Raw genomic sequence first — 17,390 nt, 5'->3', positions numbered from 1 at the left:
TCCCCTGAGCACCGCCAGGGATGATTCCTGAGTGCATGAGCCAGGAGTAACCCCTGTGCATTGCTGGGTGTGACCCAAAAAGCAAAAAAAAAAAAAAGGATCTTATTTTCCAAAAAGGGATCAAATAAGTTTGGAGACCTCTGTTCTGGTTTCTGGGTCTTAACATTTTGATCAGGACACTAAGGAAAGCAATGCAGCTTTCCTCAAATGATGCAATGGCTGAATGACCACAGGATTTAAATAATACTATGTATTTAAGAAGATCCCATGTTTAGAAGGAAAAAGAATTGTTCAAAATTCTCAAGTACTTAGCCATATTGACTGGCAGTATGTATTCTTTGAATTTAAATTGTGGGTCAGACCCCTATAAGAATCATGTAATATTTGACAACAGTACAAGGGTTCTGAACATAACAGCAATCAAAAATTAATTCAAAATAAAACACTTAATGAATCACAGGTATGTCTGGCAGCACTCACCTATATTGTGTTTCTCAGGTAAAAAGAAATTGTCGCAAGTGGCAAAAGTTTGAGAAGCCCTGGCATGGGTATTTATTAGTCTGGAATTGAGCAGTATACTGTCAGATAATTTAACTTTATACCAATGTGGATAAAATTAAATTTTTAGAAGTTTCCCTATACACACAGAAAATAACAATCTAGATTGATCAGTGGGTTCAAGTGAAACATTTGTTCAGACTAGCTTATTTAAACTTTATGGTAACTTTCTTTAAAGGTCCCTTCTTTGTATATTTATCTTTCACTGAGCTCTTATTATTTCATGGCAACTGAAAAGACTATTCACTACCAGGCAGGGAATTTAGCTCAGTGGTAGAGAACATGCTTCACATATATGAGGTCCTGCTTTAATCGCCAGTGTCATTCCCCCCCCAAAAAAAAAACTTTTTTTTAATTAAAAATAAAAACATGAGGGCTGGAGCAATCATAAAGCAGGTAGGGCGTTTGCCTTGCATGTGGCCTATTTGGGTTCGATCCCCAGCATCCCATATGGTTCTTCCAGCACTGCCAGAAGTAATTCCTGAGTGTAGAGCCAGGGTGTGAGCTCTGAGCATCGCTGGGTGTGACTCAAAAAGCAAAAAATAAAAATAAAACATGAGGCCAAAGAAGAGATGGGCTGGGTACTTGCTTGGCTCTCCAAAGTCGTCCTTCTTCCTCAAATATTTTATTAAAAATAAAAACACGGGACCAAAAAAATGGGCTGAGTGATGCTTGGCATACTGGCAGCCTACGCCGTATCACTGCCATCACATGTTCGCCAGCACTGTTGGGACTGACTTTTAAGCACAGAGCCAGGAGTAACTCCTTCACGATCAGGTATGGCCCTAAAACTATGAAGATAAGTGAATAAACAAAATTAAATTATCACCTTCCATATTTTCAGCAGTCAGATTTCTTTTTTTTTTAATTAACTTATTTATTTTATTGAATCACCATGTGGAAAGTTACAAAGCTTTCAGGCTTAAGTCTCAGTTATACAATGCTCAAACACCCATCCCTTCACCAGTGCACATATTCCACCACCAAGAACCACAGTAAACCTCCCCCACAATCCCCAAGCTCCCCAACCCCCACCCCACCTGTGTAGCTGATAAATTTCACTTTACTTTCTCTTTACTTTGATCACATTCAATATTTCAACAAAAAACTCACTATTATTGTTTGGAGTTTCCCCCCAAAGTCGGACATGCTGGAAAAGAAGCATTTGATAATTTGTTTTCCATTGCTGAGAATGAAGAGATATGAGGTCATGTGGCCACAATAGCGGCTGCGAGATTTTGGATTTCTGTATTTTAGTAACTTAAGTCCAGAGAAATTTCTGCCAGAAGTTGCAGCATTGCAAGCTCGTACCTCTCTGCTACTTTATATTCCACATACGAGTGCAGTCTTTCTATGTCTGTCTCTTTCTTTCTGACTCATTTCACTCAACATGATACTTTCCGTGTTGATCCACTATATGCAAATTTCATGACTTCATCTTTTCTAACAGCTGTATAGTATTCCATTATGTACATGTACCAAAGTTTCTTTAACCAGTCATCTGTTTTTGGGCACTACGGTTTTTTCCAGATTGTGGCTATTGTAAACAGTGCTGCAATGAACATAGAAATGCAGATGTTATTTCTACTACACCTTTTTGCTTCTCTGGGATATATTCCCAGGAGTGGTACTGCTGGGTCAAATGGGAGCTCAATTTCTGATTTTTTGAGAATAGTCCATATTGTTTCCCAAAAGGGCTGAACAAGTCAGCATTCCCACCAGCAGTGAAGAAGAGTCCCTTTCTCCCCACATCCATGCCAACATCAGTTTTTTTTTTTTTTGGATGTGGGCCAGTCTCTGGTGTGAGATGGGGTATCATTGTTGTTTTGATCTGCATCTCCCTGATGATTAGTGATGTAGAATATTTTTTCATGTGCCTCTCAGCCATTCGTATTTCTTTCTTGGGGAAGTTTCTGTTCATTTCATCACCCCATTTTTTGATGGGGTTGGCAGTTTTCTTCTTGTGGAGTTCAACCAGTGCCTTGTATATCCTTGATATCAACCCCTTATCGGATGGGTATTGGGTAAATATCCTTTCCCATTCTGTAGACTGTACTTTGGTCCCTGTATCTTTTGTGGTCAGCAGTCAGATTCCTTAACTACCATGCTGAACAGGAGGAATATTTTTATTGTCCTCAGACATATTATCCATTCTGCATATCAAAGAATTTAAGAAAAAACTACTTTTGTTGCTTGTGCACTACATTTAAAAAGAGAATGGCCACAAAAGATGAAATCTGGAAACTATGATTTTTAGTTCTATTACGTGTCAGAGTTTACTCATTTTTTGATTAGTTTTTCTCAAGTTGTAGGATCTCAATTATTTTATGGAATAGAAGTCGGTTTGTGTGTTGCACACACATACACATGTGTATACATAAAATGTATATGCATATGCTTATGTACACTGTATTTTTATATGTAAACTGTATATACACTTAAGACTAGAAAGTCTTTGAATAGAGTTGTTGATCAGCAGATGTCTTAGAAAACTAAGGCTGGGTAGGAAAATCTAGTGATTGCTTTATGGTTTTATTGGAATTATGATGTCATTCAGGTATAAGTATTTGCTTTCTATATAGTGGAAACTAGGAAATGACTATAATCAAGGAGCTTAAAATCTAATGAGAGTAGTTGTATAGGTGATGAAACAACTATATCATAGCAAAATTGTTCACTTTGTACTTTTAAAAGATTCATAAATTTATTTTGTTTTTGTAGTTCTGGGAATTGAACCAGAGCCTCACAAATGTGAGGTTTGAACTGTGCCGGTGACATCCCTTGTCCTGCATAGAACTATAATGTTGGTTTCACTGTTCTTTTAGCTAAGTAATTTTGGTGCATGAGAGAAGTTACCCAGACCATACTTGGCACTATGGTGGACCCAGTGGCCCAGTGCTCTGGACAATTGATGCAGTGCTTACAGACCCAGAGGAACTTAGTGGTAGCTTTAGGGCAGTGCTCAGGGTGCCCTGTGATACCAGGAATCTCGCATGGTACCTTATGCATGCAAAACATCATTGCACCTTTTGAGCTATCTCCCTGGCTCCACAAATTAAGAATATTTTTTTAGAAATGATGATTTTTTTTTTGGTTACCTATAATGTTCCATCTAGTATATAGTATACTTAGTTATTTGATAGTCATGTCCAGGAAGACAAAAATATATAAAACCAAGCTATCTTAATTATTAATAGTTTTAGTTAGAGATTGAACCAGAGATTAACTCAATAGTAGAGTGCTTGCCTTGGCAATGTATGATGCCGTGGGTTTGGTTCCTGACACAACCAAAAATAATTTAAAGGATGAAAAAAAATGTATTCGTTCAAGATGTTTCCTTTTGGAGGTTGGGGGTGGTAAGAATGCTTGGGGGTTTTAGGGTCACACCCTGCAATGCTCAGGGATTACTCCTAGCTCTGCACTCAGGAATTATTCCCGTTGGTGCTCAAGGGACCAATGGGATGCCAGAGATTAGGTCAGCTGCATGTAAGGCAAACTCCCTGCCTGCTTGTAACACCACTCTGACCCTCAAGATGTTTATAGCTGTGTAATTTCACAGGCTTTTTCACGTTCTCCTAAATCTTTTTTTTTGTTTTGGGGTCACACCCTGCAGTGGTTGGGCTTACTTCAGCCCTTTTCTTAAAAATCTTTTTTATATTATTGGTGTGTTAGTATGTTGTAAGTTTTACATTATTTTTTTGAAGCTCACCAATCTTAAGTATACTATTTGATGATTTTTATATTTGTACATTCTTGTAATCACAACTCAGATCAGGATATGAAAGTTCCTTCAAGCCCTGTCCTAGTTTATAACGTTAAACCATCAGTGGGTGACCATTGTTCTGTCAGTATCGATTTATTTTGCCCTATCCTTAAGCATCTTGTAAGAGCACTGCACCGTCGCATTGTCGTCCCGTTGTTCATCGATTTGCTCGAGCAGGCACCAGTAAGGTCTCCATTGTGAGACTTGTTCTTACTGTTTTTAGCATATCAGATACGCCACAGGTAGTTTGCCAGGCTTTGTCATGCAGGGAGGATAGTAGCTCGATAGGCTCTCCGAGAGGGACAGAGTAATCCAACCTGGGTTGGCCGTGTGCAAGGCAAACATCCTACCCGCTGTGCTATCGCTCCAGCCCCCTCTATTTTTCCTGTGATGAACATTTAGACTATTTTTGTATTTTAACAATTGTGAATAAAACTGCCATCAGCATTCTTGTTCATATCTTTTAGTTGACATATATACTCTTTTCTCTTTCGCATACATATAATGGCAAAATGTTAACTCATAAGATACATATTTAGGGGCTGGAGTGATAGCACAGCAGTTAGGGCATTTGCTTGCACGCAGCCAACCTGGGTTCGATTTCCATCACCCTATATGGTCCCCCGAGCACCGCCAGGGGTAATTCCTGAATTCACAGCCAGGAGTAACCCCTGTGCATTGCCGGGTGTGACCCAAAAAGCAAACAACAACAACAACAACAACAACAAAAAGATACATGTTTAACTTTAGTGGATGTTATTAGTTTCTAAAACATTTATATCAGTTTATAGTCCCATCAGCCATAGGTGAGAATTTCAGTTTTTCATTCTCCACATTTGGACTGTCAGTTTTGTAATAAAGTTATAATTTTGCTCATTTATGTTTCTTTATTACTACTATATTTTTTAATGGAGGTGCCACTACTGGTGCCACTTCTAACAACACTGGGAACCATCAAGCCTATACCCAGCAAGGTTTGCTGGGAGGCAGGAGACATTCAGAGCAAGAAATCAAACACAAAGCCCTTTGAGTTATCTGTTCAGCCCCTGTCTTTTACGTTTTAAATAAGAAAGGGAAAGGGCAGACTTAGCACCATACCAGGCAGTACTCCGGCTCTGTACAGGGGTCACTCCTGATGATGCTCAGGGAACTTGGTACCTGGGATTGAATGTTGGTCACCTGCATGCATGGGAAGCACCTTAATTCCTGCATGCTCTTTCTCTGGCCCCAATTTTAGCCATGCTGATGCATTTGTAGTTCCATTTTCTTTTCAATTTATAGAAGTCTGTTAATTTTTAGTTCTAATGAAGTAATTGATTCATACTAGCTAACTTGTTTAGCAAACAAATACAGAAGTACATAGCTTAGTGTGGATCATATTAACACTACATGATCCCAGTCCACCATGAATCAAGCAACAAAACACTTTTTAAAGACCAGCAAAAAATTTTTGTAGATAACATTCACAGATGGGCAGTCGAAAACTACTGTTATAATTGTTTTTATGCTTTAGACTTAAAGTGTCACCCAATGCAGACTGTTACTCTCTTCAAGCTATAGTTTTTTTCCATAAACAGGGTTCAAGTTGGAATTTAAGCTCTGTTCAATTCTAAATTGGTTTTAACCTGCAGTGAGAAAGTACAAGAAATGTGTTTTTCTTAGAATATCTTTTTTTTTGGGGGGGGAAGGGAGTTCCCAAGAGGTGCTCAGGGCCTCACTGGCAGTTCTTGGCCAACAAAGTAGTAGGTTGAATGGTGGGAACTGAGGATGCAGTGTTGAATGCAGAGCCAACACTCCAGGGCCTTATCCAGCACACCAGTGATGCTGGTGTCATGTGGGGTGTCATCTCCCAACCCTGTAACCCTGTAGAATATCTTTGTGGCATTCATTTTATTTCACTTGTTGAATCGTTTTCTTCCTGGTATCCATTACTTGCTTTTTCACTTTATAGCAGTAAAATGAATATAGCTCTTGTGGAGGGAGGAATGCATAATAAGTGAATTTCTCTTGGTGTTAACTTCTTAAAAAATACAGTGGTGGGCTAGAGAGATAGCATAGGAGTTCAGACACTTGCCTTACATGCAGGCCCACCCTGATTTGATCCCAGCACCAAATATAGTTCCCCAAGCTCTGTCAGGAATGACCCCGAGCCAAGAGCCAGGAAACCTGTGGGTATACTCACCACCCAAAATAGATATTTGCTTTATCATTTCAATTTTAAAGAAAAAACAAAAACCTCTAGAGACAGCTTGACAAAATTTGTTAAAATACATAAACATCACTTAAGTAACCATTTGTTATAACTCAGAGGAAGGTATTTTCTTATATTAATATTTTAGTGTTTCACAGTGCTGATTTCTTTTTCTAAGTTACTAAATTTCAGTGAGATGCAGACAAGCTTCAGTTGATATAAATAACTTATTTCTTTGGTTTTTTTTTTTCCTTAAATAGGAATCTGAAAAGAGAAGACGAGCAGAAGAAGCATATAAAAATGCCATGATAGAACTTAAGAAAAAATCTCATTTTGGAGGACCAGATTATGAGGTATGAAGTTATATTTTGTGAGCCACGTCTGTGAATGACATCTGAGATTAAATTTTAGATAATATTTTTGTAGCCTTTAAATATTTGAAATTTGGGGCGGAGAAGATTCTAAGTATCCTATTCTTATTCTTATAGGAGACCCAAAGACCTCTTGCTTTTTATTTTTTAAATTTTTGACTGTCTGTACACAGACAGTATTGCATTCATTCAAGATTTCTCACAAGTGTCTGCCAAGTGACAAGATCATTACACCTTAATTTTTCCCATCCTTCCTTTGTGGTTCTCAGTTGTGACAGGTGTGGAATTATGTTGCTCAATGTTTATGGAGTAGTGATGTTTTGGAATTATCAGTTTAATAGGAAGATTCTTTTTTGAGGGTTTTTATGGTATTTTTTGGTTTTGTTTTGGGACCACACCCACCTGTGCTCAGGGTAGACTCCCAGGTTTGTGCCCAGGCAATGCTGGGTGACCATTTGTGGAGCCAGGGATGGAACCAGGATCAACCACATGCAAAGCAAGTATACTACCCACTTTAAATCTCTCCCCTACCCAGACTGGGAAGATTCTTGACAGATGAGCAAGACTTGAGTGGCATTTTTGTTTATTTAAATATCTAGAGACCCTTAATTCCAAGTCTACTTTTGTGGTCTTTACTTTCACTTAGAAGCTATTCTAGAGTTCAGCTCTTTCACTATAGCAGGAATATAGTTTGCTAATTTTCATTGTGCTAAATATTATATCTCTGGTTCTACTTAAGACCTGTTGATTTAAGAATCTTGTTTATAGGGAGAGGGGGGTTTCTGGGGAATTTTCTTTGTAATAAGTTCTTCATACAGTTTCCCTTTCATATAATTTGCATGTCATAAAATGGTATTCCTCTTTCCCCCCCCACCCCTGCCACCATTTAAAAATGAAATTCTTGGGGCTCAGGAAGATAACTCAAAGGACCGGAGCACATGTTTACATTGCAGGATCCCTGGATCCACATGGTCCTCCAGCAACCTCAAAGTGCCAACCTAGGGGTAGGCCTCAAGCACTGCTGGCTGTGACCCAAAAAATTAAAATGGAAATGAAAAGATTTTAACATATGTGTTGTATAGAATTAGGCCATAGACAGTCTAGCCTGTGGACCAAGGTTCACCTCTCTAGATCCTAGCTTCTTTAACTATGGGGTTTTGATCCCATATGGGGTCACATAACTGAATGTGGGTTCATAAATACTTCATTTTCAAACTTAAAATTTATTATCAGTAAGTGTTCACAAATGTTTAGGTCACTTTTCAGCTTTGTTCTAGGGTTAATGCTGAGATAATCTGTATTTTCTTTTTTCTTAAATCAATTTTGCTTCCTCCCCCACAACCCTGTGTGTTTGAATAGGAAGGGCCCAACAGCCTGATTAATGAAGAAGAATTTTTTGATGCTGTTGAAGCCGCTCTCGACAGACAAGATAAAATAGAAGAACAGGTATATCTATTGTTAAAATTTCTAATCCTGGAGTTCCGGTCTCAAAGGTCTAGAATACATACTTTGTATGTGGAAGCCCTGAGTTTGATTTCCAGCCATTGCATAGTCCCTAGTGCACTATTGATATGCCCTTCTCCCCCCGCAAAAAGAAAAATCACTATCACTATCATCCCGTTGATCCTCTATTTGCTCAAGCGGGCCCAGTAACATCTCCATTTGTCCTAGACCTGAGATTTTAGCTGCCTCTCTTTACTCATCCTTCCCAACGGTGCCACATTAAAGGCTCTTTCAGGGTCAGGAGAATGAGACCCATCATTGTTACTGTATTTGGTATACGAATATGCCACGGGGAGCTTGCCAGGCTCTCCCATGCTGGCAGGAAAACTCTTGGTAGCTTGCCATGTTCTCAGAGAGGGAGAACTAGGCTATAAGATGGTGCTTCTGGGAGCTTGGTTTTATAGTCTCTGGATGTTGGCCATTGATGGGATTACACGGCACTGGGGGCAGTATCTGGGTGTGATTGCCTAGCTACTGGAAAATGGGGGATCTGGGCGGAAAAGGCCCAGTCCTGATCCAAGCAGGCTTGGAGATCTCAGCTCCAGGTCCCACACACCTGGGTTCCTCTGCCAGTTTCTTCATGCATGAGGCTCATCTGAACATGTAAAGAGGGACCTTAAGCATGGCTGTGACTAAGTTTTGGAGGTCTTCGGCTGCCGGGGCTCTGCTCTGGGTGGGGAGGGAAACTCAACCCACCCCCTCCGAGGGGCCCAGGTGAAGACAGCCAGGTGTAGGGGCAAGAGACTCTGCCCCCCTCCCAAATAACTATCTAAATAAGATTATAAGTTAATACTCACTTGAACAGTTACAGACATTAATGTATTATTTTACATAAGTAGAATGAAAATCATAAACCTAGAAGCCTACAGAATAAACTGTCTTTATGAGTCACAAATATTAAGGCATTTTATGTCCTTTCATATATCAGTTTTCAAGTAATAGGGGGAAAAAGGTGAATGATTATTTAAGGGAGGGACCTATGCATAACAAATGTGAATTTATATGTAAGTATTCTACCCTCTCTCATTGAAGTATGTAACTTTTTATCATTGTTAATATTAACATACGATTTGATTAAAATACTCTGAATTTCTCACTACTTAGTATCATTAGAAACAAAAGGAAATTGACCAAGAAATTATTTTCCTTCCATGTTACTGACATTCTAGTTTCATTTTTTCTACTTTCACTGCCTTTACATTCAAATTGCTTCCTCACTTTCATTTGTTTTTATCCTTCAACTCTAATTTTAAAATTTAATCCTTTAATATTTTAATTCTACTGTATTGCAGTTACCATATATTACCACTAGATGGTATATAAGGTCAAGTATTTTACTCTTCCTAGGACTGCAAATAAATTTTATGTGTGCCATTTTTTATTTTACAAGTTAACTTGCATATAAAAGTTGACATTTTTACTCCCTGTCATTACTAAGATGGCTGAGATTTTAATACCAGATTTTAATAGCTGATGTATCTGACCAAGGAAAATCACCTTCGTCAATTATTGTTTGCTTTTTATATTTATTTTTCACTATTTCTCCCAAATCAGTGATAAAAATTCTTGTCACATTAATTGATAAAGCATATTGCTCTCTTTTTTATTTGTAATACAAATCCTGAATCTGTTACATGACCCCCAGTGGAAGTAGGAACTGTCAGTCTCTAAATGAGCTCCACTTGTAGATGCTTAAAATATAACCTGCAGTGATAAAGACCATTATGCTTGTCTTTTCCTCTGTGTTGTGGTTTTTCAGAATGTGCTATTTTGGCAACAGCAGTGAACTGTGAAATAAAACCTCAATTTTAGTTTTGCTACTTATTAACTTTGTTGCGATAAATTTAGCACTTACATTCTCTGGGCCTTGACTTTCTAATCTCTGAAATAAGAAGTTAAATAAGGTCATTCAAATTATCTCTCAGGTTCTAACATGTATTAAATGTCAATATGTTTATTTCAAGTTTAAGAAGATCTTTGAATACTACTACAAACTAGCAAAAAGAATTATGTATTCATAGAGGACTCTTACCTCTTAGTTTCAGTCTTGACATTATGGTAGAAACTACAGATGAATCACAGATAATAAAAATACCAGGATTTTTCTTATTGATAATGACAATTATTACAAATATGATAACACTATAGAATAGGAAGCTTCAGTACTGTAAGAAATCAGTTACACGGTTTAGCTCATTACCCACATTTTATGCAGCATGTATTGCACAGGACTCTCAGAATACAACCACTATATAGGCACTCTTCAGTGACACAATTTTGAGTGTACATTATTTGCCAAGATACAGAAAGATAAAGTGCCATAAAGAGATATACAGTAAATTCAAATAGCAAAATTGAGATGAGTGGTTGTGTTCAGATAGGCTTAAGTGGTAATTACATTCGTGTATGTATAATTAGGAGAAGAGCACACATACAGAAGTGCACAGTTTCTGACAAATCAGTGATATTTGTTAAATAAGTGATAAAAAAGAGATTAGCTAAACAGGAGAAAAAGAAATTAAGTGGTAGTTAGATAGGAGTGAAACGATAGGACAAAGGCAGGATATTATCAAAGAAAAGAGACAAATGTATATGGTATGTTCTTTGAAACATAATTCAAATAAGCAGTAGCATTCAAATGATACATAAGCCTATGACCCATCCTGATGAGATGGTATGACAAGAATAACTGGCCAGAGTTTGGATATGAAAAAATGATTTTTGAAGTAGTGTTAAAATTGATTCATAGTAAATGATGTTCTGAAGGTTTAGAGACTAATTTGGACCAAAATCAGAGAACTAATTTATCATTTGTGGGGCCTGGAGAGAGAGCAAAGTGCACCAGGCACATGCCTTCCTTGAAACAGACCTGGGCTCGATTTCCCAGTACCAGGGCACTGCCAGGAGTGATCAATCCTGGGCACTGGGTGTGGGAAAAAAATCAAATTGAAAAAATATATATATGTGTAATTTATGGTAATCCTCTATGCAGAAAGAATACATGAAATATCAAAATTTGGCAAAGCTTGTGTCTATAAGTACTATAGAGCTCAGCAGTTAAATATTGTTATTTACCTATATATTACCTATTTTTAAGCCTCAAATTATATTTTAAAATCTTTCCATTTTAACATGCTTTCTTAGACGCAGAATGAAAAGGTCAGGTTACATTGGCCTACATCTATGCCATCTGGAGATACCTTTTCTGCTGTGGGGACACATAGATTTGTCCAAAAGGTAAGCTAATATTAAGAGTTTGCTAAAAATGTATGTTTTATTATTTTTCACTGCTGATGGAACTGCCTTGTTATATAGGTTTTTCTCCCTTTTCTTGGATTTAAATAATGAGATTTTTCTAATTAATATTTTGTTTCATATACATCTCCAAAACTAAGCTGCTAAATATTTTTTATTTAAAGGGAAAAGGGTGAAGATGAAACCAGATAGGAAGTAGCTAGTTCAAAATAGTTAACTAGAGGTTAGCCACCTATATTAAAATTTCTATTTTGGGTTTAGGTGGAATTTTGTTGTATTGGAAACGCTGCAGAAATAGAAAGATTTTATATCATAACTTATACATAAATAGGTGCTTGAAGATAGTACTTGGTGCTGAGCTTGTTTCATATAGTTCTTTGTTCTCTTTCTTTATCTTGTGTTTGGAAGTTGGTACTGACTGCTCTGTTGTGCCTTTGTTCTGATTACTTGGTTTTTTCTTTGTCTGTCTCTGGTAGCCCTATAGTCGCTCTTCCTCCATGTCTTCCATTGATCTAGTCAGTGCCTCTGACGATGTTCACAGATTCAGCTCCCAGGTACTGTATGAATGTATGGAGTGGACTCGTGTCTTTCTCTGATATATTACAGTCTGCTTTCTTGTTCCTTGAACTCTTTGGTTAGGTTATTTGTTTGAGTTTTGATTTTCAAGTAGCAATAACAAATATTAAAAAGGCCTTTTTGTTTTACTATTTTCTTGTAGGCTTGCATGTGCCTTTGTATCCACTACTGTGAATAGCTTAAAATATTGCCATGTAGGAGGTACTTATACATGATTTAAAATTGAGTTGAAACTATAGAAGGTACCTTTTTTTTTTTCCCAATTTTTAATGTGCCCCAAGTTTTTTAGTTTTTTGTTATGTTTTGGGGCCACACCCAATGGTGTTCAGGGCTTACTTTTAGCACTGTGCTCAGGGATTACTTCTGGCAGTGTTCAGGGGACAGTGTGCCTTCCTGGGGAAAAAAACCTGGGTCTGCTGCTGCAAGACAAATGCTTTACCTGCTGTACTATCTCTCTAGCCCCAGGTACCTGTTTTATAAAGATCATTGTATTTTTATTTTCTGACAGTATTCAGCAGCTTTGGTGAATACTGTCTGTAGCTTAATCTATTATAGCATATATTATAACATTAAAGTAGTTTCCAGAAATCTCACTTAAATCTAAAAATAGATTCTATTCGGCTAGGAAACAATATTTTTTATTAGTTTCTTTACAGTTTTAAGATGCTTTGAATATTCTTGTGCAGATAAGCCTTGGGAATGATAAATTAATGCTTCTGGTTTATATGCTTAATCTATAAGAATTGTAGATTATTTAGCATTAGTTAGGGTTTGAGAAAGTTAAGAAAGGGAGCTGTGTGCTTGCAGTCTCAGCCCTCATAGTAAAGATTAAATTGTCATTGGAAGAATTTTGGGGTTTTTTTGTTTGTTTGGTTGGTTGGTTTTCTGGATTTTTTTTTTTTTTGAGCAATCTTTTAGCACGGACATTAAATTTTTTTAATCATTCTTTTTAGTCACTTTGAGTCATTCAGATATGTATCTGTATCCTAACAACATTTTATTAGATTGGATAGTTTGTTAAAAACCTATTTTAGTCTGAGTTACCAAGTTTAAACCCTCCAGTTAGCCCTATGACCTTGAGATAATTTTCTGGCTCTTGTGTGCTTCACTTCTTTGATCTAATTAGGACTCTGATTTAGCTGCTAGCTTTTGGATGTTGATCCCAAATGGAATCACATAACTGAATGTGGGGACCACAAAAATATTTATTTTAAAATAAAGTTATAATATGCGATCTGTGAATGTTTGGTTTGTATGCCTATTTTATATACCTGGAATTGCATAAAAATTTCTCTAGTGAAAAAGTCACTAGTAGAAAAAGTTCAAGAAACCATAATATAGTTAACTTATTTGTATTAAGTACTCAGTTTGTTTGCATTAGCATTATAATAATGTTTTTGAGCTAATAAAAGTTGTCTCTAGTTCTCGCTATCATTCTAGTTAAAGGTTTTCCAACCATAGTTTTAAACAAAAATTACATTATAATTTTTAACTCTTTAACTCAAAATACTTTTTTTAGCTTTTGTGATGTTTCCCTTCAGCGTTTTTGAGGAATTTGGCTGTTTTTCATCAGAAATCTATCTACCTATAAACAGGCTTACTGATACCTCTTATTTTGTACTTAACCATTTTTGCATGCTATAATGCAAAATCAGCAACAAAACAGTACTGTGAGACTTTGGTTATTTTGCCAAGTTCCATTTTGCATTAAAGTAATAAAGTTATAGACTAAAAGTTACCAGTATTATCACCATTTTCCATTAAAACAGAGGAAATTCACATTCTACTCTACTCCTTATTTTGAGAGCAAAAAAAAGGAATGTTAGCTAGTGATGGGTGGGTAAAAATTAAGAGTTCCATGACCAAAACCTAAGCCCTAGCTTTAGAACAATTAAAAGCCTTCTAGTACAAATGATTGTATCACCCACAATACAGCTGTTTAGATTTGTAGAAAACTTAGCCAAGTAATAACTTCTTTTTGTAATTTTTATATGTAAGTTGGAGAAAGGTTTTTTGTTTTATTTTTTCAATATATGCTCATGCTCTCTTTATTGGTCAGACAGACTCTATTATAGTTTTGATTATTCTGCTTTTTATATGCCAAAAGATGTGAAAATGAAGAACATAACATTAAGGTCTTCAGGTATTTTTATTGTCTTTGCTAACTAAATCTAAAGCTTTTGTGGGGTGTGTGTGTGTGTGTGTGTGTGTGTGTGTGTGTGTGTGTGTGTGTGTGTGTGTGTGTGTGTGTGTGTGTGTGTGTGTGTGTGAACTTAGGCTCTTGCACTTAATTATTAATTTAAAAAAAAATTGTTCTTGGTGGAATAAGTTCATAGTCCTGGGTTGGAAAGAATAATTAAACATAGAATTGAGATGCTCTGAAAATAAATGAAAAGTACACATCTACTAGGAAATTAATAGCTCTACATGAATTGTTTGATGAACAAATGTAGAAATGTTGTGTATATTAGCTCATTTTCAACTCTAGGTTCATAAACACCAAGGACACAATTTTTGACATTAAGCTTAATCTAATCAAAATTTGAAATACGAACTCTAGAGATAGCTCAGCGGGCTGGGTGACATGCTTTGCATGCAAGATGCCCATATTCAACCCATATACCGCATGGTCCCCTGAGTATTGGAACCCCCACACACACACACACAAGATTTAAGCTGAGAGTAGCCCCCAAGCACTACCAGATATGATTTCCCCAAACCCAAAAAATAAGAATAAAACTTGAGAAACTGTTTGATCACGATCATGAAATCCCGTTAATCATTGATTTCTCGAGCGGGCTCAGTAGCCTCTCCATTCATCCTTTCCCTGAGATCTTAGAAGTCTCTCTCGGCCCTCCCAGATGTAGCACTGGAGGCTCTTTCAGGGTCAGGGGAATGGGATCCAGCTTGTTACTGGATATAGCATATGAATACACCATGGGAAGCTTGCAAGGCTGTCCCATGTGGGCAGGAAACTTTCAGTAGCTTGCCAGTTTCTCCCAGGGGGAGAAGTAGGCTACAAGATATCACTTCTGGGAGCTCGCTTTTAAGTCTCTGGATGTTGGCTGCTAATGGGATTACACACACCTGGGTTCTTCTGCCGGTACCTTCATGCGTGAGGCCCATCCGAACGTGTGGAGAAGGGCCTTGAGCATGGCTGTGGCTAGGTGTGTGTTATCCCATCAATGGCCAACATCCAGAGACTTAAAATCGAGCTCCCAGAAGAGAGTGATGCGGAGAGTCTCTTGCCTGCACGGCTGGCTGTCCTCCCCGGGGACCCTCGGAGGGGATGGGGTCCAGCTTCCCTCCCCACACCGAGCAGAACTCCCAGCGGCCGAAGACCACCGGAGATACTATTAAAACAAGTAAAGCTTGCTCCAATGATTTTGATGTAGCTTTTTTAAAAATTGATTTGAAAATAAGTATTTCAGTAACATTGTCATATTCATCCAAATAGTCCCGTCTGTCCTTATTTGAAAACAATGAAGGGAGTTTGTCACTATTTTTATAGTAATATTAATTACTTAATATTTTGTTTCGCTGAACATAAAAGTGAACTGTTTTATCTGTGTCACCTCTTCTTTTGGACATACCCAGCATTGCTCAGGGTCTAGATGTGCCAAGATTCTAACTGGGGTCACCACATGCAAGGCAAATGACTTACCACTGTATTCTTACCCCTGTGTCATCTCTTTTTAACTTCAATTATTGTTTCTTAAGGAAGAAACAATAAGAAAGATTCTGTGATGAAGGGTTTTGCAGAGATGGTTATTACTATAGTAATTAAGTACTTTGTTTCTTAATTTTATAGTACCACAGCTCTTAATACGTATTTATTTTCCTTTTCTCCCATTTTTCCCTCCTCCCCTTACCAGGAATCAGACACTGGGACTGGCAGGATTGCCTTCATGCATGTGGGTGGTACTAGGACTTGAACATGCCACTTTATGCACTGGACCCATTGTTTGAGATTCCTTTTTTATTACTTAATTGATCCTTTACAAATACTTTTAAAGGAAGGAAGTGAATTTGAGCAAAAGATTGAAAACTTTCTTATGGATATAGTAGTAACTCTACAGGTGTACAACTTTTTTCAGTCTATCTAGAAAGAATGTTAAATAAGTTTATTGTGCATTGAAGAAGAAAAAAGGGTCTGGAATACACAGATAAGTGGTAGAGCATTTGTCTTAACATTCATGAGATCTTGAATGTGATCCCTTGTACCACCAGAAAAAAGCAGGGGGGGGGAGAAGGGAATGGAGGAGTTAGGCAGGTTTTTCCAGGACACCTCTAAAATATTTTCTAATTCTTTATAAAATTACATATGTGCCATTAGCCACAGTTGTTAATTTGTCTGTAACCCAGTACCATTCACATTGTTTTGAGGATTATGAATAAAGAATAAAATGTATTGATCCTTAATTAGTACAAAAATGGATTGCCAGGGCCAGAGAGATAGAACAGGGGTTAAGGCATATGCCTTGCATGTGGCAAACCTCAGTTCCATCCCTGAGATGACATAGTGCCCCAAGAATTGCTGGGTGCAGCCCAGAACCCTTAGGGTTGCCTGGGCATTCCTCAGCACCACAGAGCCTGAGCAGTACCATAGCCTCAGGCTCTCGCACTGAATTGTCGACCTGGATGGCGATGAGTTGGGAGGGTCCCCCAAGTCTCCCGAGCACCACTTAGGAGCCCTCCCTTCACAAATGGACTTCAGAATCTCAACATAAACTTTTATCAAACCCCTTGTTGGTAGTTATTACCAATTAAGATACGTAAAGTCATACCTAGTTGAACATATATAAGTTCGAGGAACAGAATATATGTCACTACAAGCAGTATTTTATGTCAAAATACTATATTCCCAGGGTAAATAAAGGTTTTTATTGTTGTTGTTGTTGTTCTGTAGCTATTAATATATAATGTGAGCCTGGTTCTTGTCCTTAGCCATATTAAATACAATAGACCTTAGGGGACCAGGGTGATAATACAGTAGGTAGGGTGCTTGCCTTGGCATGCACTGACTGGGGTTCTATCCCTGACACCCAGTACAGTCCCTCAAGCACCTCAGTAGTGATCCCTGAGCACAGAACCAGGAGTAAGCCCTGAGCACTGCCAAGTGTTGCCCAAAAATATAATAATAATAATAATAATAAACTTTAGATATAAGTAA

The 17,390-nt window shown here is 37.6% G+C and overlaps 1 protein-coding gene across 2 annotated transcripts in view; it reads left to right on the top strand.

The window, feature by feature from the left end:
* CERT1 (ceramide transporter 1) overlaps window positions 1-17,390 on the top strand; it is a 90,367-nt gene that overhangs the window by 61,186 nt on the left and 11,791 nt on the right. Inside the window, exons 8-11 of one of the 2 annotated variants that reach the window (XM_055127090.1) lie at window positions 6,773-6,865; window positions 8,243-8,329; window positions 11,531-11,623; window positions 12,118-12,195. In XM_055127090.1, the coding sequence (XP_054983065.1) occupies window positions 6,773-6,865; window positions 8,243-8,329; window positions 11,531-11,623; window positions 12,118-12,195 (351 nt within the window). The remainder of the gene's footprint in view (window positions 1-6,772; window positions 6,866-8,242; window positions 8,330-11,530; window positions 11,624-12,117; window positions 12,196-17,390) is intronic. The other variant, XM_055127082.1, reaches the window with a different exon arrangement.

The sequence above is a fragment of the Sorex araneus genome, chromosome 1 (assembly GCF_027595985.1).
Source record: "Sorex araneus isolate mSorAra2 chromosome 1, mSorAra2.pri, whole genome shotgun sequence".
Classification (NCBI taxonomy): Eukaryota; Metazoa; Chordata; class Mammalia; order Eulipotyphla; family Soricidae; genus Sorex; species Sorex araneus.
Note: the sequence above shows the minus strand (reverse complement) of the source record. Positions and strands in the feature narration are given on the sequence as shown.